Source organism: Tinamus guttatus, unplaced genomic scaffold, assembly GCF_059628265.1.
Source record: "Tinamus guttatus ecotype Peru unplaced genomic scaffold, ASM5962826v1 Tinamus_guttatus_pri_ptg000060l, whole genome shotgun sequence".
Classification (NCBI taxonomy): Eukaryota; Metazoa; Chordata; class Aves; order Tinamiformes; family Tinamidae; genus Tinamus; species Tinamus guttatus.
In genome coordinates, this window is record NW_028288594.1 from 10,897,463 (window position 1) to 10,917,954 (window position 20,492).

The following is a 20,492-nucleotide window of genomic DNA, read 5'->3' on the forward strand; positions in this document are numbered from 1 at the left end:
TTGAGCTGCCTAACATTGATTAAACAGTAAAGATCCCATACTGCAAACTCCACATAACATGCAGCATTAAATACACATATTGCCTAAAATATAAATTCACACTCTTGGTGTGAATAATGGATGGTGGATGATGAATAACAGACTGTGTTTGCAGCATTGGGATCATTTCATTTTGATAGCTAGAGTTTTAAACTCACACGGCTCCATCCCTCCTATCCTGCATCCAGATGAAATAAAGCCCTAGGTACACCCCAAATCTTTTTAATGTACAGCATTAAGAATGCACTGGTAGAATAATGAGCATACAGTGAAACTCTAGACTAAATATAGTCCTCCTGGCTTCTCTATAATTAATCTCCCATCGGCAAATTACACTGGAACTTCTCCTGCGATTCATTACGGCGAACTCCCACCTTACCTGTAATAAAAGATATTATTGCTATGAATCACTGAACGACAGCCCTGGATAAAGCGAGTTTCCCGCCTGCCTCTGGAAGAGCCCCGGGAGGACAGAGGTGACGACAACAGAGGTGTCCACCGCGTAGCCTTTACCTTCCGCTCTCTGCCCGGGGAGAACCTGTGTCTCCTCAGGGAGCCGCTCGCCCCCTTCGCCTCGCTCCGACCGTGGCGGGTCCCGTTCCGACCCAAACGGGGCCCCTTCGCGTGGGGGGCTCTGCTCTGCGGGGCCCTCTGCACCGAGCGGCACCGGTTCCTCGTGGCTGTAATGAGCTGGGCCAGCACCAGGCTCCAGGTCCAAGAGAAAGCTGTCCTGTAACGTTTGCTTGGCCGGCTTCTTTAGCTTTCTCTGCTTGACTTTCTGGGTTAAATTCTCGACTGCCTCTTTTTTTTCACAAGTGACAGGCTCATTATGAAACGGTTTGAAAAGCTGGTCCATGTCTCTGGTGAACTCCAGCAAGGTGCCATTTGATCTGCTGTGGATTATCCCATCTGATCCGTAGGCGGAAGGCTTGTTCAAAATTAAAGGCTGGGAAGAGTGAGCAGGCCTCAAATTTTCCATCTGCATCTTCTCAGGCTTCTGCAGAATGTTGTAAGTCAAGGAGACTGAGAAATAGGAATAGTCTACAGCAATATATGTCAGCATGAAGATGATGGTGACTATGGGAGCAAGGACGTTCACTTGCCCAATGAAGACAAAAGCCATGGTGATGAGACTGGTTAAGCAAATTGCAGCCACTGGAGTCTTGTTCGGTCCTCTCTAGTTCACAAATAGAATAAACTTATATTGAAATTAATATTCACACACCTATCCTCCATGCTGTGTGGGTACCCCTCTCCCTTTGCTGTGACAGGTCCATCGGCACCCGCTTAGCCATGAAAAACAAACACACATCACGGGAGACTCGCTGGCCTAGGAAATGAAACGTGGGGCTGTTGAGCTCCCTCCTCCCCTCTGCCAATAGCTCCCTGTTTGCCCTCGGAAAATTCATTACACCTCATTCCACATCTCCGTGGTTAAACAATGTCATTAAAGCAGCAATAACCCTTCACAGTGATTTGTGGGGCTTAAGGGAGGGCTGGCAATAAAATACGGTAATTAGAGTTAACTGTTCATTTCTAATCTCCCTACGGGTTGTCACATTCCTGCCTACCTCTGTATGATGCCATTGGAGAGGTTTCACTACCAGCTAAGTGAAGAAAGACCTGCCTGCATAGAGGAGGGCCATTTTTGCAGGAGATGCTTAGGACCATGCCCTGACATGAGGCTGAGCTAAATCCATGGTCTTCTGGGACTCTGTTTGGCATTTCTCGCCTTTCTTCCACCAAAGCTGCATCTGCCCAACACCCGGAGGAGAGCAGCAGGAAGGTTAAGTAGCCAAGGATGCTGAAGGGCCAGGAAGAGCGCAGGGGGTGCCGGGCTGCAGTCAGGAAGGCAGACAACCAGGGGATACACATTTTATTCTTCTCCTTTGGGAGTGGGGTAAGGCAGGGAGAGGATGAGAGAGAGAGAGACAGAGCAAAATGTGTCAGGCTGGCAGGACATGGGGTGGAAAGACTAAACTACCTGCTCAGGAACTGTAATGCCCTTCCTTCGACCAGTCACTCTCTCACTGTTTCTGTATCTGAAACGCCTGTGTGGGCCACCAAAGGCCTCGCTGGAAAATTTCTAACAAGCAAAATATGAAGCATCCTAAATCCTTGTCTTCTTTCAAACGTGTCTGTGGTACTAAGTGCCGTCAGTCCTGTCTGGTATTGGGGTTGGCCTGTGGTGCTGACTAGGAACAGGTCCTTGTCCAGACTATTGAGTCAACATTATGCAACCACACTGGGTTAGAAACAAACATCTCCACCAAAAGTGCTAAGGAAATGAGGGCAAATCCTTGCAGCACGGGGCAGGCTTCAGAACCAGCAGACAAAATAACCCAAGCAGACAATCCTTGAAGAGCAGTGCCGTGATATCAGTTGGAACTATCCTGACACTCGATGGAGAACTGTTTTTGAACAAATCTCTTAAAATTCTCGGGCAGTTCCCTCACCAACCCAGTTGGCTGACAACAGGGCAGTTCCCTTTCCAACACAGTCAATCACGCTCTTCGCTCTTGCTCTTCCCTTCTTCTCTAGCATTGCCTTGTCCTCTTTCTCCCTCCCCAGAGGGCCATTGCCTTCACAGATCTTGCTCTGAGAAATACACAGTACTCGATGCTTGGTTCCCTTCTTCTCTCTTTTCTCTCTATGCCAGCGGTTGGCCAAGCTTCTTTCATCCGTGGCCACACAGCCGCCCTCCATCTACTTCTCCATGACACATGAGCTACTTCTCCCCTCCAAATCCGCTCCTCTGTCCACACTAACCTGGCAGCCCATCTTCCCCTGTCACTGCCTATTGACTGAAGCCCAGACTGGGTAGCAGCTTCCCAAGTGCCACGTCACTGCCTGGCTCTTCAGCCACTGGAGCCCTACAACCAGCCCATCGTCCAGATGGACCGTCGACCACTGGAGTCCTATGACTAGACACACACATCAGCGTAGCACAGGTCTCCTGAGCCACAGAGGAACAGGGTCTTTTACCCCTGTGAAGAAACTAACCCTCTCCTTCCATCAGATCGGGTAGGCTAATGCCCAAACATCACCCTGACAGCAATAAGGGGACATGATACATGTAGGTCTCAGGAAGGCAAGCATCAAAGAGGGAGAGGAATGTCTTAAAGTGCCAAGAGGAGGGGGAATGGGGCAACAAACTTAGGAGGAGGGAAACATTTTGTCAGCATCATCCCAGCTCCCAGTTACCATCTGGAAAAGAGAACCAAGCAAGAGTTGCAGGAGCACAGCTTAAATCCTTTAGGAAGTGCAACATACTTAGGGGAAGCAATAGAAAATACGCTGTTTGGGACAGCTAAAGCCAGGCTTTTTCCCACAAGGAAGGAAGGACCTGAAGCAAGGTTTAAGACTCAGCGGAACCTGATGTTGGCTGCTGAGCGTTACCCTGACCCAGCTGCTGGAGACACAGGAATGAGCAAATGAGAGAAAGGTGCTAACGCCAGAAAAACAAGTTACTTTTACAAAATTCTTGGACTTCCAGCAATTCAAGGAGAGAGATTTTCCAGTACCGCAGGCAGGTGCTGAAATTCCTCCGAGTTTTACGGGGGCTCTTTATACAATCCTCATCTCCCAGGACTTTTTAGTAAGAAAAATTGAAACCACAGCAATGCCCCTTTCGCACAAGCTTTGATCCTGGAAAGACTAAACAGGAAATGTTTTAAAATGTGCTGGCACAATTAAGAGTTTTGCCAACAGCCTGGTGTCCACAGACGACACCGACCGTATAAAGTCGTTGCAGACACGAGGCTGGGAAGGGTCTCTGTCGCAGCCCAATTACACCAAACATAGCACAAGACAGGGAACATTTTCCATTCTGTATTTTCATTTACTGCATATGCTTTTTTTTTTTTAATAAACACACAGCTCAAATGGAAACTATTTCTATTTCCACCACATTTATTTATTAATAGTAAAAGGGACCCCTTTTGGACCTTCGGCATTTTCACGATGAAATGAGAAATATGTCTCCAGGATAAATGAACAGGGTTCTCAGAAAGGATCTTAGGTATTAGAAAGACTTAGTGAGATAGGGAACAGATGGTACAATCTCAGGATGCCTCTGGCTTAGTTTTAACGCTGCAGAAAACAACAGTGCCCTTCATATTAGCTAGGCCTGTGTTGACTAGAGCACTTTAAAACACTGAAAAGAAGAACTGATGTGGAACAGATTGTTAGGGACAAACTAAATTTATTAACTCACCCTGAATCAAATCAAGTCAATATTCAGCGTGGCAGAGAGAAGCAAAGAGGAAGGTGCTCTGCCTTTAATTCCTCACCTCTTTTGCGAGCACTTCCCATCGTGGCGCCCTGCCAGCACAACGGACTTGAGAGTTTCTGTCTTTCTTCTACCGAAAGACAGAAATCTAGCAGAGAAGAGGAGGAATCAGCTTTGCAGTGTCCTGGCTAAGGCACTGAGAGGTTGCCAAAGATTGCCAAGCAGAGAACAGGCCATTCGGGGACATCCTGATAAATATTCTCAGTAGCTGGGGGAGGAAGGGGGCTGTTACTGTTCCTGCTTCTACTATTATTATTAATTTTAGAAAAACACTTTGAGAAATGTAAAATAAAGTTTAGACAATGGGTATACTTATAAAATATTTAAATACATTAAAACACACACGAATACCAGTATTGTAAATATTTTTGGCTATTTATAAGCTGCTCTGAAGGAGCAAAACATCTTAAGTTTTTTCCCAGCTGCTTGGTACAGACGGTTAGGTGCTGTAGGTCATTTAGAGGGAAAGAATTCTTTTCTCTCTACTCAGAAAAACAAAAGCTGTAAAAGATTGCTTTGAAGGGATGGCCCAGGTCTAGGTCCTTACTGACTGGTATTTTGACTGATCTCATTGGAACAACTCCTGTGAATGAGGATTACTTATTAGGACAAGGAAAAAGCCCTTTGTCATATTCAAAGCAAGGCTTTGTTTCAAAGAATATCTAAAGCTTAGCAGCCTTGCAAATTCACCTTTCAAATCTATTCTTCTTCCATCATTTTTATAGCATCTCACCTCATGTTACCAAGCAGCACCCTCTTCTCCAATGTATGCAGACTCAATCCTCTGCACTGGGACTAGCCATATACTCAGCTATGAGGATACAAAAGAAGATTGCGATATCCCAAAGGAAAAGTTCAGGAAGGAAGGAAAAAAAAAAAAAGAAAAGAAAAGAAAGATGCAGCTACAACCCATTTCACTGAAGTGTTTGGACAAAAGCTGAAACCTTTTACCCTGAATGGGAGGGCAGGGGAGAGATAAGAACGGAAGGAGCTGGCGGTCACTCCTTGTGCTCACATATCCACCATCCCACACATTAGATGCAGAGCGGTACCAGCTGCTTGAATCATCCATTTTCCCCCCAGCTACGGTTTGACACTAACTCCCGGCCAGGATTACTAACCCCGCGTCCGAGGAAGGCGAACACAGGAATGACGTTCTCCTGGGCGATGCACTGCAGGATCCTGGGCGCTCCGTAGAGCCCTCCCATGCAGGAGGCTAAGGAGGAGATATACAACCCCAGCAAAAACAAGAAACCCACCAAGGACACCTGCAAAAAGCACAGAGAACCTGAAGCTGACTCCAGTATTCTTTAAGAAACCCTGCGCAGTTGTAAATGCTTTTCTTTTTCAAAAAGAGATTCATATATTTATGACATTACAAAAGGAACACAGTGAGCCATGGAAAAGCAGCAATTTAACTGGCCTGTGGCAGAAAGTGCAAGCAATTAATACTGGAAAATTATCCCATAAAAGTAATTTAACACTGAACATCCTGTACTGACAGAGCCATTTGACAAGCTCATCTCCAAGAAATTCTTTGTCACTTGGCGCAAATGCAGCGAAGCAGCAGCTATTAGATTCCCCTTAAGTAACTGGAAGTGAGTTTATTTCAGGAGAGAGCACTTATATACAGAGAGCATCGTACAGGAAAAGCTACGCAGGGATTGAGCTATCCAAAACAGGAAGACAAGCCCCTGTGTCCCAGGGGGAAAAGCCAATCGTGAAAGAAAAGCCACAGTAAAACCAACTCCAACTTACCACTTCAACAAATGACATCTCAAAAAACATGCTCCAAAGGATATAATACAATGACCTTATTTTCCTGTGTTCAGCGACTAAGGAATTTCCTTAAGTGAACGTGAAGCTTGGAAATCTCTAACGCCCTGGTGCTAACAAGGCACTTCGCCCACCCAGGACCTGCAAACAAACAGCTGCTGTCCCAAGGCTGGAAGTGAGCCGTAAAGAAACGCAAGGCACAGGTAACAGGAGAAATGAAGGCAAGGTGGGGAAAAAAATAAGGAATTGTGGTCCGGATGCATCCCACCTAAGCTGCAGCAGGGGGACTTGCTGGCAGGAACGGCTGGCAGTGGAGGACAGCACCACAGCCTGTCCCTCTCCTAAAACACGAGCCCTGTCTGCAAAACACTCGACCAACAAATCATCTGTGCCAGGCTTTGTACGTTATTTTAGTTGCCAAAACCACTTGGATTTCAGTGTAGCACTTGACATTCCAATCAGGACTGGAGGGGATGATTCCTTTCCATGGAGGCTGATGAAAGGTTTTGTTGTTGGTTTTAAGAAGAGAGAGCATGAATACTTAGTTAGAAACTGGCACTTCTAGGTCATTCGAAGTGAAACTACTGTGTCTTATTTGGTATGCTGAAAGAAAGAAAGCAGGTTTTGCGAGGCAGAAAATGAGCCAAACACTCATTCACCTGTGACTGACAGAAATGGAGAGTTTGCATGCTCCATTTCTAATGAACTTCTCTCTCTCTCGTTCTAAAGTCATTAAAATATAAAACAGCTTAGGGGAAGTCACAGCAGCAGCATGAATACATTGATTGCACCATTCTTCTGCACTGTGCAGGGAAAGAGAAAACTGAGTTTACCTTTCTTGTTTTTTGATATTTAACACTATTAAATATCTTCTCTTTTTCTGGGAAGATTTTCATTTTTTTTCCCCTCAGAGGGTTTTGAAGGTAAAATATAGTTTAAAAAATCTCTTCCTCTTCAGCCAATTCATTTAAAGGTAACTTTTATTTTCAGTACTGTTCACCCACTAAGCCTGTCACATTTACATAACAAAAACATTGCCTTAAAGAAGGTAGACTCGTTCTTTTCTCCCTGCAATAGAGATAATTTCTCAAGTTAGCAAAAAGTGGCAGGAGCCCCATGAATATTTCAGAGTTTATGTTGGGGACTAGAGAAAGTCTAGGGTTATATTATTTAGAGAGAAAATGAAGCTATAGTTACAAATTGATATATTATATTAAAATCATCTTAGAAATGAGGTAAGTGAAAGAAATTTCAAATTAATTTAACCACATAAACAGTGACAAAAATTGTGGGTATAGAATTTTGGATAATGCTGAAAAAATTGAAAGTTATCCTTCCCTATTCCATTTAAAGTAAGACAGTGGCACACACCAAAAGCCTTTGCTCTGCTTTTAAAGGCCTGCAATTATAAGGTTCATTGCCTGTATCAAGACAAACCTCCTCCATACACATATACACCAACGTGGACTGTTCAGAGTTCAATAATCCTATTTCTCACACTGCAATTACAATATACAAGATAGGAAAATGTAAGCTTCCTTGCCTAAGTAAAGATAAGCAGTGTGGTTCTTTAGAGATTCAATTTGGTTTAAGCTTTCACCAATGAAACGGGATACACCGAATAAAACGCAGCATTTGTCATTAGAGCACATTAGCATATTTTAGCTCCTAAAGCTATTGCTGAGTGATTAGGCCAAGATTCAGCATTACTGGATATGCTGCTGAATGGAAAGCTATTCAAATCAATTGTACACTGGGATTTGCGGTGGGAAAATCCCCCTGAATTTCCATAAGAGATACCCAAATTCCCCGGGCTTTTGGAAAAGTTTGAGCATTCAATAGCACAGCTGGAAACCTGAAAGCACCATTATACAAAACCACCCTAAGTCGTTTGAACACGTTACCTTCTCGGCTATCATAAAGTCATAGCGGAGTGACTGACGGGTACAAACAGCTCCCAGCAAAAAGACAAAGACCATATACAGAAACCATCTGCAAATAACAAAGACAAACAATTTGTTTCCAGCAAGGCAAAAACACAGAGAATTTTACCCGCTAGCAGAGCCCAAAGAAGGTCAAGTACCTATGAGCTTGGCCTTTGATCCCTCTATACGGCCTGCGCTTCTACAGCAGCCTAAATTTAAGACCCATGCACTTACTTACCCACTGCAGTGCACCAGGGACGCAGAGTGACCTGTGATACTGCTTGACACGAAAACCTGCAGTCCAGAGCATGCTCTTGCTGTGCACGTAGAGGGAATACCTCAATCCTGTGTGTGCACAGGGCCCCTGATCTGGCAGCAGTGCTAAAAGACCCCGGTGAGCCTCATTTACAGCCTATACATTTTGTAAATCACGATCACTCTTGTGATGGCTGCTTTTTTTTTTCCAGTGTTCAGCTGGAGAAAAAATCTAGTGTGCCTGCAAAGTCCAGCCAGCAGAGATGTGAGCAGCCACTGTCAATTAATCCGTGATACTTTTATGTTCTCTGAAATCCCTTAAATTTAATAAAGACAAGCACTGGTTTCAGCAGGAATCCCACTCAATTGAAAAAGGTTTTCCCCTCCGTCTGAATCCAGGTACATAATTAAAGGTAGTATTTTCAAAGGTAGTTCAGGTAGCAATGAAAAGAGGCAGGAACCTAAGGAGTATATTTTTTTAAATACCTAACACCCAGGGGAGAGCACAGGGCTCTGGGGTGCACGCTGCTGGGCTCCACTGGCCTCTCAGGGGGGTAGGTTATTTTACCTCTCTTACCCCATTTTCCCATGTAGTAAAACTTACATTTCCCTCCTTTTGCACAAAAGCACTTCGACATCAATAGCAAAAAAGAGGGCCAGTAAGATGGGTGACAAAACAACTCACCCCAGGCCTTCACGAACCTCATGCTGTGCTCTGAGACAGCCCAAGTGCAGCGGTGCAGCCCGTGCAGAGCTAACGGCCTCCTGCCCAGCCAAGGCAGGGGGAAGGATGAGGAAGAATTGATTATATCTGCATTAATGAATCTCCAGCCCATCCAGAGTAGGTGGTGGTAATGGATGATAGTTTGAACACGAGCCAGACTTCAATTTTCCAGATGGCTGAGTCATAAAAGGTTGATGGGAATATGAAACGGATTGGTCACATCCCAGGCAGGCTCCAAACAGTACGTTCTGCCCAATCTATTACTTACGAGGTGCCTATAGCTGCCAGAGAACCCAGGGGGATGTTGGTAGCAGGTTTCTGGAGGTCGCCACTCATATTGAACCCAGCCATCACACCTGTGTTTTGTAGACGTAAATATAATCTGGAGTTAATCTAAATTATCAAACATAACATATATTTTATAACATATCATATAATTTAGAGCTAAGCCCTTAATCGATTTCAGAATGGTGCCTATACCATTTCCTTCCACTGCCACAAATGCGAACGTTGGTTCCCATCTATTGCTTGGGAAATAGCTGTTCACTTCTTTACCAGAAACACTTGTTCCCCCCACTAACACATCCACAGAGAGCCCTTTGTCCAGTTTGAACAAAGCTGTGGGGGGAAAAAAAGCAGAAATCTGAACAAAACCCATCTTATCTTAACGCAAACATCACAGAAGACAGTGATGCCCAATTGTTGAAAGAAAAATGCTACCGTTCATCACAGCAGGGCATTCAGCGGGGCTTATTACCCAGCCCAGGCACAGCCAGTTGGACCCAAATCTATTATATGTGCCCACATTCAGGAGGGACAACTGCTATTAGAGAATGACTCGCGCTGTCTGCGTTTAACGACTATCACACGCGCCTGTAGCAGATGGAATAACACTGCCCTGCACGTACGTGGCACCCTCCACGCACGGATCGGTGCTCAGGCATCGCTTACAGCCCGGCAAAACCCGCATTATCTCTGCTTTGCAGAGAGGGAAATAGAAGCACTGAAAGGGTAAGTGATTTTCCCAACGCCACACAGAAAACACACGGCAGAACTAAGGACAAAGTACCCACCTGTTATTTTAGGCCACAGTACAGGGTATTGTATGACCAGGGACGCTCCTTATCCTAAAAGATTACTATCTAAAGAGGCAAGAAAGGAAAAAGAAAAAAGAGACGGAGCAAAGGATGAAGCAAAGGATTACATTCTCCATTTTGGCTAGGAATACAATGCATAAAAGGGCCAAGAGTCTTTACCCACAATTGAAGAGGAAGTCATGGCAGCCTTGGCAAGAAATCCCCAGTCTTCTGGTCAAATTATGCTAAAAGTCTTCCTAAAGCACTTTAGATGTCATCCAGAAAAAAATAGAACATCTGCAGTTAAGAACCCCAAAGAGAATCTGAACACTCTGAAGATAGGACAGAAGAATCCCTCTAAAACATTAACTTCTGGCTGTAACTAATCATTCCTTCCGTGTTGTGCTAACTTCTTCATAAGGACTCGTGGGCCAGATGCCAACCAGCAGTGCTCCCGGGACAGTCACTGGGAACCAGGCTGAGATCACTGGAGGACAACAAGGAGGAGGAACCCGCCAGCTCCACAGCGCTCGCAGCATCTTCCAGCCCGGAGCGCGAGGGACTGGACGCTGTTCCGCCATTCCACGGCCAAGCTCGGCAGCGATTCCTCATTTTAGTGCTGTACAGGAATGATGAAGTCAGTCTGCAAATAAGCGAGGCTGCAGAGAAGTGACAACAGCTCCAGTTCAGCAAGCCACTGCACTTTAAAGCTTGAATTGAGCGCCACTTGGGTGAATTTTCTCTTGAGGCAAAGGGTAGATGGGAGTCATGGAACAAATCCCACTATAGAGTGAACGTGCCGCTATTCCAACAGATTCCAGCATGCTGAGTGCCTTCTCCAAAGGCTCTGCATAACTACAGATCAGCCACCAATGGTCGAGTTGCTAATCCTGGAATATGGGCTCAACACCCAGCCTTCTCGGACTCACTGTGTGTCTTCATAGCCCCGTTTCCTCATCGGTTCAATGGGAATCAGAACATTTCCTCTCCTCGCTGTGTCACAGTGAAGACAGCGCTTTAATAAACGCAAGTCACTCACAGGTTGCCACACACATCACATCGGGACGGAGGGCCTTGTTTGCTTTTGTTCTGATCATTTTAGGCCCACCCAGCAGCCATCGCCATTTGCACAGTGGGTCCAAACTCCAGCTGCTCTTCAATTCCTACGGACTCCTTCCATTTTGCAGCTCCTAGCAGGCAGAAGTTCATGGAAATTGTCACAAACACCAAGCTAAATGAAGCATCTCTAAAGCAGCTCCTGTTGACATGTTAATTTGCAAAGCAGGGGACAAAGCAGGAAACAGAACTGAACCTTTCTTCCAAAGGTAGCAAGCTGTTGTTGGAAGGACAGCTGTTAATCTAATGCTCCTCCTGGACAAGTTTCCCAAGTTTTTCATTTTTCTGGCATCCTCTCTAAATCCTCCAGCTTGAGCTTGACTCACCTCTTCCTCATCCAAGCTCTTACCTCAGCAAAGCACTGGGGAAACACCAAAATGGTGCTTTCTGGACCAAAGTAAAAAAAAAAAAAAAGAAAAAAAAGTCGAAGCCACGAGTCATGTGAGCAAGGACAACTGCAGGGCCCAGAGCAGCCCGTTATCTCACTCCACAGACCCACACGCAGCGTGAGCAGCCAGACGAAGAGGGCACCAAGGACCCCTCAGAGGCAACGAGTCTCAGGTCTTTCACTGCTAAAGCCTGAGACCATGACACAAAGAGTCAACACGGGCAAACTCAGCCACATACATCTATGCTTTCTCCTCCGTGCCACAACTAAGCCTTAAGGTAAGGCACACAAGTATGCACAACGCCAAAGCTGCCTCTCCACAACCTCTACAAGCTTTTTTCCAGACAGGATGACAGCTGCCTGGATCACTGCAGAGAAGCTCTTTAGTGAGCCGCACACTAACCACCCCACTTTTCAATGAAAGAACAACCTGCTTCCTTTCAAAAAACCTCAACTAACTCCACCAACAATGAACTCTGTCACTCCCAGCCAAATAAAGAGCTGGTGTGACTTGCAAATAGCCAGAAGCAGCTTTACCATTAACCCCAGCTACTCCTCCAAAGAAAAAAAAACTTACACACACACATATACAATTCTACTAAGAAAAGAAGGTGGGACATTGCTTCCTCCAGACACAGACCTGTCCCTAAGGAAGTGGCCAATCCTTTCTGAACTCAGGCAACGATATCTGCAGATTGCCCAGAGAGAAAATTATCCACTTCTCTGTTTCAGCAAGATAGCAGGCTGGATTTTCCACACTGGCTATTATCTTGTGGAGCAGCAGATAATGACAAAGCTTCTGGACAAGGAAGCACGAAAACACTGTCAACCCAGCCAGGAAATTATGGCTGAGACAGCCTGTACGTTGCAGCTATTCCCAACGTAATCCTGTCCTGGGAATCATCCAGGCGGTAGATACGTGCACGAGGGGACCACCTACCTTGTCAGTGAGACACAATCATCAGCTCGACCAGCTCTGGCTGGTCTATAACTGCAGATACGACCGCCGCAAACACCCGCTGCGCTTTCCAGTAAATTTACTACAAAGTGCAAAAGGTTTTTTCCTTCACCCAAGAGATGAGGAATGGAAAATCTTAGATAAGAATTACAGCTAATTTTTAAGAAGGGCCAAATTCTCCACTGATGTAAGCTGGCACCTCTCCACAGACTTGAATGGAGTTGTGCCAGTTTACATCATTTGATAACTTAGCCCAAAACTTCTAAATCTATTTGCTGTCATTTTGCAAGGGCCAGATATGGTCTGTTTCAGAAGGGGTTTCAGGACGATGATATTTTCCAGTAACACCGCCTCAAACACTGTCTTACTTTCTTGTATCACATGACAACACACATCTTTCATTACACAGAAAACCTTTGGGATTTAATAGGAAAGAAAACCATTCTCTGCACAGCAGAAACGTTTAAGTTCATTTTCAAGTTGCATTGATGGGTTGGGGCTGCTGCTACCGTCGCTGTGCAGAGCTGAGTTGAACACGGGCAGGCAGCTCCTGGATCCTTCCACATACACAGCCCCGGCTAGGTGGGAAGCCGAGTGCTTGCTTATCACTTCATGGCAAAAAAAAAAAAAAACCCAAAAAACAAAAAAACAACATGCACATTAAGAGGATATTTGCAGTAATTCAGAAAAATATCTGTTGATTAATGCCTGCAATTTCTAGATATTTAGGTACACCCATCTGGACACATCCACATCTTCTAGAGCAACTGTTTTCATCTTTTTCATCTACACCAGCAAATTTGAGACTTCCATACCCATGCATTCACATTCAGACCAGCTCTGTATGTATGTTTTGGATCACTTAGCTGCTTCTCTATTATTAAAAGACAAACTTTGTTGGAAGCTGTACTCTATATGCAGCTGAAATGGTTTCAACACCTACTACCTAGGAAGCAAAAGGTTCGGTCCCTGCTTACCACTACTCAACTGTAAAACTGAGATAACTTCCCTTATGCTGCTGGAGTTGTTCCAGTAAAATACAAAGAAATGGAGAAAACAATAAGACATGGAAAAAAAAACAATCTAAAGAGGATGTTGGCAGGAGGCAGTCAGTCTCACTTGGGCATTGGGTCAAGGCAATGGCCAAGCTGGTACTGTAAATGGCCTCTTATCCAGGGCTCTCAAATTTCCAGGCCTGGATTGATGTGGAAGCCACTGCCCCTGCTATGGGAGAACGACAGGGCAGGAATGGCCCTGCATCACACCAGGATGATGTGCTCAGTGGAGCAGGATGTGTCTGGGCTCACAAGCAAATACAGAGGGCAGGACATGCTCCTACAACACATTGCATCCCTTGTCCCTTCCACTCAGGGCCATCTAGTAACAACTTCTGATTCATGAACCACCTTTCTGTTACTCTGAACTTTGCCACCTGAAACGTTGCTGAGGCTGCAGCCCAGAGCTGGGCTCCCTGTCAGGTCCCCAAGGAAGCCTCCGTGGGAGTAGCTTTCAGAGCTACCAGCCTGTTCTTCTTCCATTTCAATGTTATTTCTGGCAGAAACAGACAATTACAACACTTTTCACCAAATTCCAGGGAGCAAACTTAAATAAGCTGAATTCAGGTAATTTCAGATGCAGAATAAAGATTTTATCTTGAAGACATCAAAATCATTTCACTTCAAAGGGGAATGCTTCATTTCAGAAAGGCCCAAACATCATCTTTCATCATTTCTCAAGGCTTTTTGCTTTAAATTTCCTATTAGCCAAACAGCATCTTAGATTCAAAACTAGAATATGCTAAAAATTAAAAAGAATAAACAAAACATTAAACAAAAGCTAAACAGAACATTTTGCTTTGGGTCAAAGTAACATTTCAAACTGGCTCAAAGTTCTGAGGGATCTCAGAACTAAACAACATGCTGCTGCATTGAACCTCTCCCCGGATTTCTGCTGTATCTGATTAACACCAAAGGGGTTTGTTCCCAATGCTTCAGCCTCGTTGCTGCAGGAATGGGAACAAAGCCCTGGAAGCATCTGGACAAGCTCAGCACTACTCATGCACCAAATGGGATAACAGGTGAACTTCCCAAGAACGGCCGTGGGGACAGTGCAGGAGCCCAGCGTGGTGGTAGAGCTAACCTGTCTCTCCACCCAGGCCCTTCACTCATCCCTAGATGAATCCTTTATTCCCAGGACTTCTGAAATTACCACTCCCATCACTTGCCTTCCTAACTTTTCTTATTTAGATCATGAGTTCTTTTAGGCAGCAAATCTAACACAACCATACTTTTCCTTGCTCCTCAAATCTACAGCGTTATGTACAGCAGGAATGAGAGCTGTTATGTATTGCCACAGACACTGCTATTACAAGGGGACACTGTAAATGCAGTAAACAACCAAGCAATTAAAAAGAATACATGTAAACACTATGCAGCAACTGAAGTAATCATTCATAAGCCCAAACTGTATCATCAGAGAATATTTACTGTCGCTACTGGTACTACTGCTGCTAACTAACAAAGCAACAGGCTGCCAGGGCTTTAAATAAATTACATCTATTAGCTTTGGCCTTCTTCCTAGCAGCAAAGCATTAGCAGTGATGAAGAATCGTTTAATAACACTCCTGCTAATTTTCTACACCACTTTGTCATAAATATTCCTCTTTCTATAATCGGAGAGCTGGAAAAAGCTGTTCTGCAGTATCAGGGGCAAGACTGATGAGGAAGATCCCCTTGGCTGGAGGACTCACTTGGCCAGGCACAGCAAAGAGAGAGGCAGAGGCCACCTTCTCCGTGGTGCCCATAGGTTGGGCATGCAAATCTTCCAGAGGGAAAAAATAGCCAGTCTGATGAGCTAGGAGAGAGCATTTCCAAAAAATGAAATAAAGTTTGTGTGGCCGTGGTGCTGCAGCGGGACTGCAACGAGGAGGAAGACTGGGCAACTTCAGCTCTTCGTACCCATTGACACTGCATGAGCACAAAGTGATTTTTTATGCCAGCAGAGCACTCCTTTATTTCATGAAGCCTTTCAGTTTGTCTCCCTGTACTGCAGCAATTCTGCGAACAACTTTCGGCTAGTTGCTTAGAGCTAATCCTCTGCAAATTCATTCTATAATCCAAGGATTCATCACTATGGAAACTGCTTGTAATCAGTACATTTTCCAGCCTAAAAGGCAGCATCAACAAAGGGTACTGTAACCCAAATTGATAGTTATTTCACTCCTGCTAGAGATTGCCAGCTTCAGAAAGGTGACATCGATCTAGCTGTCAATTTAAGAGAGTGAATAATATTAAAGTACTCGATAGTGTTTCACAAACACGTCAGCAGGGAAGCGAAGCGATGGTAACATGCAGCCCGTGCCACCCGCCTGCGTCACGCGCAAAGTGTCACATCAGGAAAGCTGGTGCAATCAGCACGGGGAGGCACCAGCGGCCGAGCTCCGCTGCCACCCTCGCACAAAGGGACGTCTGTAGCGCCGAGGAAAACGCGGAGCGTGGGGAGAGCGTCTTGTGCAACGAGGGATCAGCCCGGCTCTGCACCCGCAACGCTGAGTGAAAAGTCCCCGGGCAGCCTTCCTACCCCTTCAATGAAATCAAATCTTGAGGTTTGCTCAGGAAGAGCTGCTGCCCAAAGCCCAGGAGATGAATCACGACCAGCAGTTTTAAAAAGGCTTGATATCTTGCGGGCAAATAACATCAGCCAAGATCAGGTCCTAACGCCGGCCTTGGGTTGTTGGGGCGCTGCATAATCAAGCCAATAGCAGCTCGGCACCCACAGCTATGATGAGGAATTTCTGACCCCAGAGAGAAAAAAAGAGGATATTTAAGTGAATGGGATAAAAGTGTGCCAAATCTGAGACTTTCCAGGAAAGGCAGCATATTTTGACTTCTGCATGAGTTTGCCCCAGCGCTTCGGCTCACCTCTGAGATGCAACTATGGAGGAAAAGAGGGGAGAATAAAATGTACCTTACCTGTGGCAGCTGGGAAAAACACTCCAAAAACGGTGAAGAAGGACTCCCCCTGGCTGTAGTCTGGCAGTGTGTTGTTCGACATCAGTTCTTCGGAGTAGCCAACAAAGCCGTGCTCTGCAAACACACCAGGTCGAGAGTGAAACCCCCGGCAGCGGCACGGGCAGCAAGGGAGCAACATCCCTGCTCCCAGTCCCTCCGTCCGACCTTCAGAGATCATCTGAAGGATAATTCCAGCTGTTTCAAAGGGTAGTTTTCCAGTTTGTTTGGTGGGAGGAAGAAGGGAAGGCACAAAGACAACGTATCCCTGAGCTACCTGCTCGCACTGTATCTCCACTGCACGTTTCTGCCATGCGGACAGGACCTCAGATGTGTCAACACTGTATAAGCTGCTATCAACACATACAGTGTTGATATATTGGTTATCAACAAGCCCAGAGCCAAGAAAGTCCATTTGCAGCAGCATGGATCACCCCCACAGGACAGGTTTCCCAATGGAGAGGGAATAAGGTGCTCTCATCACTGTGGTGCAGAGCTGTGCAGCTGCCTTCATGGCACCAGGGCTATCCCATGGCTGTGGTATCATCTCAAAAACAGGACGAAACACAGGGCTGAGCCTCCCGACCAACAAGCTCCCTCACAGATCTTCCGCAGATGTTAAAACTGGTGCCTAAGGAAAAAAGGCCTAAACAGGAAAAAATACAAGACAAAGTACCTTCTGCTGTGCTGGACTCGTAACACTTCCCATACCGATCTTTTGCCAAGCCTTCTGTGATCATATACACACATAAGTTTGTTTTCTAAGCAGAAAAAGGTTTATAAGAGATGGGAGAGAGAGGAAAGTGATGATAGGGAATCAACATTATGTGACTAGTTTACTGTGTATCTATTGAAGTATCCTCATTTCCCACTTCACACTCAAGCAGGTCAGGATCTACAAATCTGAATTTGTTAGGAAAAGTTACGCCCTAACAGCTGATTAGCCAGATGGGCATTTAGGGCAAAAGTTTTTAAATGCTTATAGATAGGAATGATAACTCATCAAAGTAGACTACAGAGAAAAAAAAAAAAAAGATCCATATATAAAATGACTTATTTCATTTTTCCAGGTAATGCTCATTTTTTCTTAAATATCTTAATTTGTGGAAACTTCTCCTCCCGGGCACTATTCCAAACGCCTGTGCTCGCTGGGGACAGGAGGTTAGCAGAGTAGGACCTTTTTTTTCTTCTAGGCACTACAGTGTATTTCCACAAGACACGTGACTACAGTAACTTGAATTTTCTCATTAGCAGGCAGGATGTTGTTTATGACTGCACAGGGTGATGGCCAGTGTTTGCAGCAAATTAAAAAAAGACTCCATCAAAGCTGCTCCATGCCTCAAAGACAACATTAATGATGTTTGGCCAATAGATTAAACAGGAAAATTAAGCAAGAGTTCTGAAGACAAGACAACCCGTTTTAAGTCCAAGAATATAACTAACCACAGAGAGCTTTGAAGCTGTCCCAGAAAAATCCTATAGATAATCAAAAGTTTCCTACTACATCTGTATTCATTGTGTTGCCCAAACACGGATGGAAACGTACTGATAGAAAGGACTCCTGCTGCTCATTTTTTAAAAGCATGGCTATCTTCACTAGGAACCAGCTACAGACAAGATTTGAAGGAAATAAACTGTAACACACTGACCCATGGACCTCATGGAAGCCTGCATACAGTGCTGCTTCATTAGAAATAAATGGGGAATTTGTCTAGATTGTATAATCCAGCAAAACCAGACCTAAACTCCTTTTTTTTCAGATAAAACTCTACAGACTTAACTGGAAGTCATGTCCAACAAACCCTGAGCTGGCTGCAAAACTTCTAGCAACTGCTTGATGAAAATATCTGAGCAATTCATCAGAAAGGATCTGCACCTCACATAAACATCAGTTCTTCGTTATTAAAATACAAGAAGGTTGGTGTGGGAGGAAAATATTAATCTCTCCCCAAAGAAGCAGGAAAACACCTTCTTCAACCTGTACTTCCCAGGGGCATCAAATATATATAGATCTTTCTTGACAAAACTTTGTCCAACCAGTTCTTAAAAGTCTGCTGTGAAAAGGACTCTAGCTTTCATTGGCCATTTATTCATGCATTTTCCTACATTAGATTTACGTTCATGTTCAAGTCCATGCTGCTGTTTCTTCCCTGAGCCACAGACTGTTTGCATCTTCTTATACCTTTTAGCTACTTGAAAACAGTTCAAATGAGGCCTTTACTTGGGTTTCTCACCCAAGTTCTTTCAGTTTCTCCTCAGGGTCAACTCAACTTCTGATAATCCTCATTGCTCTCTTCTGGAGCAACTCCCTTTGACTTACAGCGTTCTCAAAGTGCAGTGGTCAAGGCCGAATTCAGTACTTTGCTCACGGTCTTTCCAAAGCCGAGTAAAGTGGAAGGATTACTTGTCACATCTTGCAGGTTATGGTTCTATTCATACATCCAGGCGTGACATTTGTCTCTTCTGCAAAAACCCCAATGTCACTGACTCATGGTCAGCTGGTGACCTACTACGTGTGCCCAGGGCTGCAGGTCATTTGTGGAGCGTAGGTCCCCATCCTGCACTGCCACTTGCAGTTGTTTCTGCCAAGCTGCAGAACTTTACGTTTGTCTTCATCAAACCGTTAGTTGTTCTTTTCACACCACTTCCCCAGTCTGTGTGACCTCAGCTGGAAGCCCAATCCAGCCTGCTTTCAAGTCCTTCCCAGCCTGGTGGCATCTGCAAATTGCATCTGTATATTCTCTTTTCCATCATCCAAGCAGTTAAGGAAAATATCAGATAACACCAAGTTACAAATAGACCCTTACAGAACCTCACCAGACACAAGCTCCCCTTTGAGTGAATCCTCACTGCCTTTGGCCAGCTAGATTTTGGGTCTATAGAAATTGATGATGGACTGATCCAGGCAGTTTGGATACCTTTTGTCTCTGTTTTCCTAAAAAAGGCCAAATATACAACCAGACAACATTTTCTTTGATACAATGAGGATTTGATGCCATAGCCAAAAAAATCTCACTTGTAAAGAGTCTGAGAGACCCAAGAGTTTGATGCCTCAGCTTCACAGTGGAAAAAGAGCAGGAAATGTCTGAAATGCAATTCCCACCCAGTCCTTTCAACGTAGTCCTAAATTTTAAGTTTTCTGAGAAGTGAAAAAGGAAGATCTTCTACCCAGGCTCAGGGTTAGATGGAACTTTGCCAAGCCTCTCTCTCGCACACGTGTTTTCAGGTCTCATCTTCTGAGATGACCAGAATGGGTCAACCTGAGCAAACAGCTTAAAATAAGAGGTGATGCTCTCAGCCAAGGATCTTAGCCACTGTGATCAGCACAGCCTGCGGGCAGCCTTAGTGGACTTTGCCTCCACTAAACTCAAGCCAAATGCACTCCCTTAACTTTGTGCTGTCCCCTTTCCTATTTCATCCCCACAAGCATAAACCTTAGCTGGAAGAGACTATCCATATATTTATACTCATTCAGCCTAAACCCATGGCAACTGTTACTCTAGCCACATAAAATAACCTCAAATAGATTTGTTGAAAAAGTCACAGTGCACATACTATTCTATCCAATTTCTTTTGTGTGTGTGTGTAGCTTTGGCATGACAGAGGGAGTCTAACAATTTAAAATTTCCCCTTTATGCAGAATCAGAAGCTTTCTTACCTAACCATGAAAAGTTCATCCAAATGTTAGCTGGTATGGCAACTTCATTTCTCAGTCAATCATTCTCTTTCTAAACAAGTCGCCTGGCCCTTTTGATCGGTTTTACGCAATGATTTGCAATTGCCATCAATTCAAGCAAACTATCAACACACAGCAAGGGAGCTGAGAACAGTGTGTTGTGACTGTCTCCTGGCCCTCATTGTGCATGTGACTGGGGAAAGTCATTTGTGACCTTTAAGCTGTCATATTAATGGCTCTAATTGTAGCTGACAGGGCAAT

At 44.8% G+C, this 20,492-nt stretch overlaps 1 protein-coding gene across 1 annotated transcript in view; it reads right to left on the reverse strand.

The window, feature by feature from the left end:
• SLC12A8 (solute carrier family 12 member 8) overlaps positions 1-20,492 on the reverse strand; it is a 45,861-nt gene that overhangs the window by 5,051 nt on the left and 20,318 nt on the right. Inside the window, exons 5-9 of the mRNA XM_010218349.2 lie at positions 16,520-16,633; positions 9,279-9,366; positions 8,011-8,098; positions 5,452-5,598; positions 553-1,216 (exon numbers count right to left, since the gene is read on the reverse strand). Of these exons, the coding sequence (XP_010216651.2) occupies positions 553-1,216; positions 5,452-5,598; positions 8,011-8,098; positions 9,279-9,366; positions 16,520-16,633 (1,101 nt within the window). The remainder of the gene's footprint in view (positions 1-552; positions 1,217-5,451; positions 5,599-8,010; positions 8,099-9,278; positions 9,367-16,519; positions 16,634-20,492) is intronic.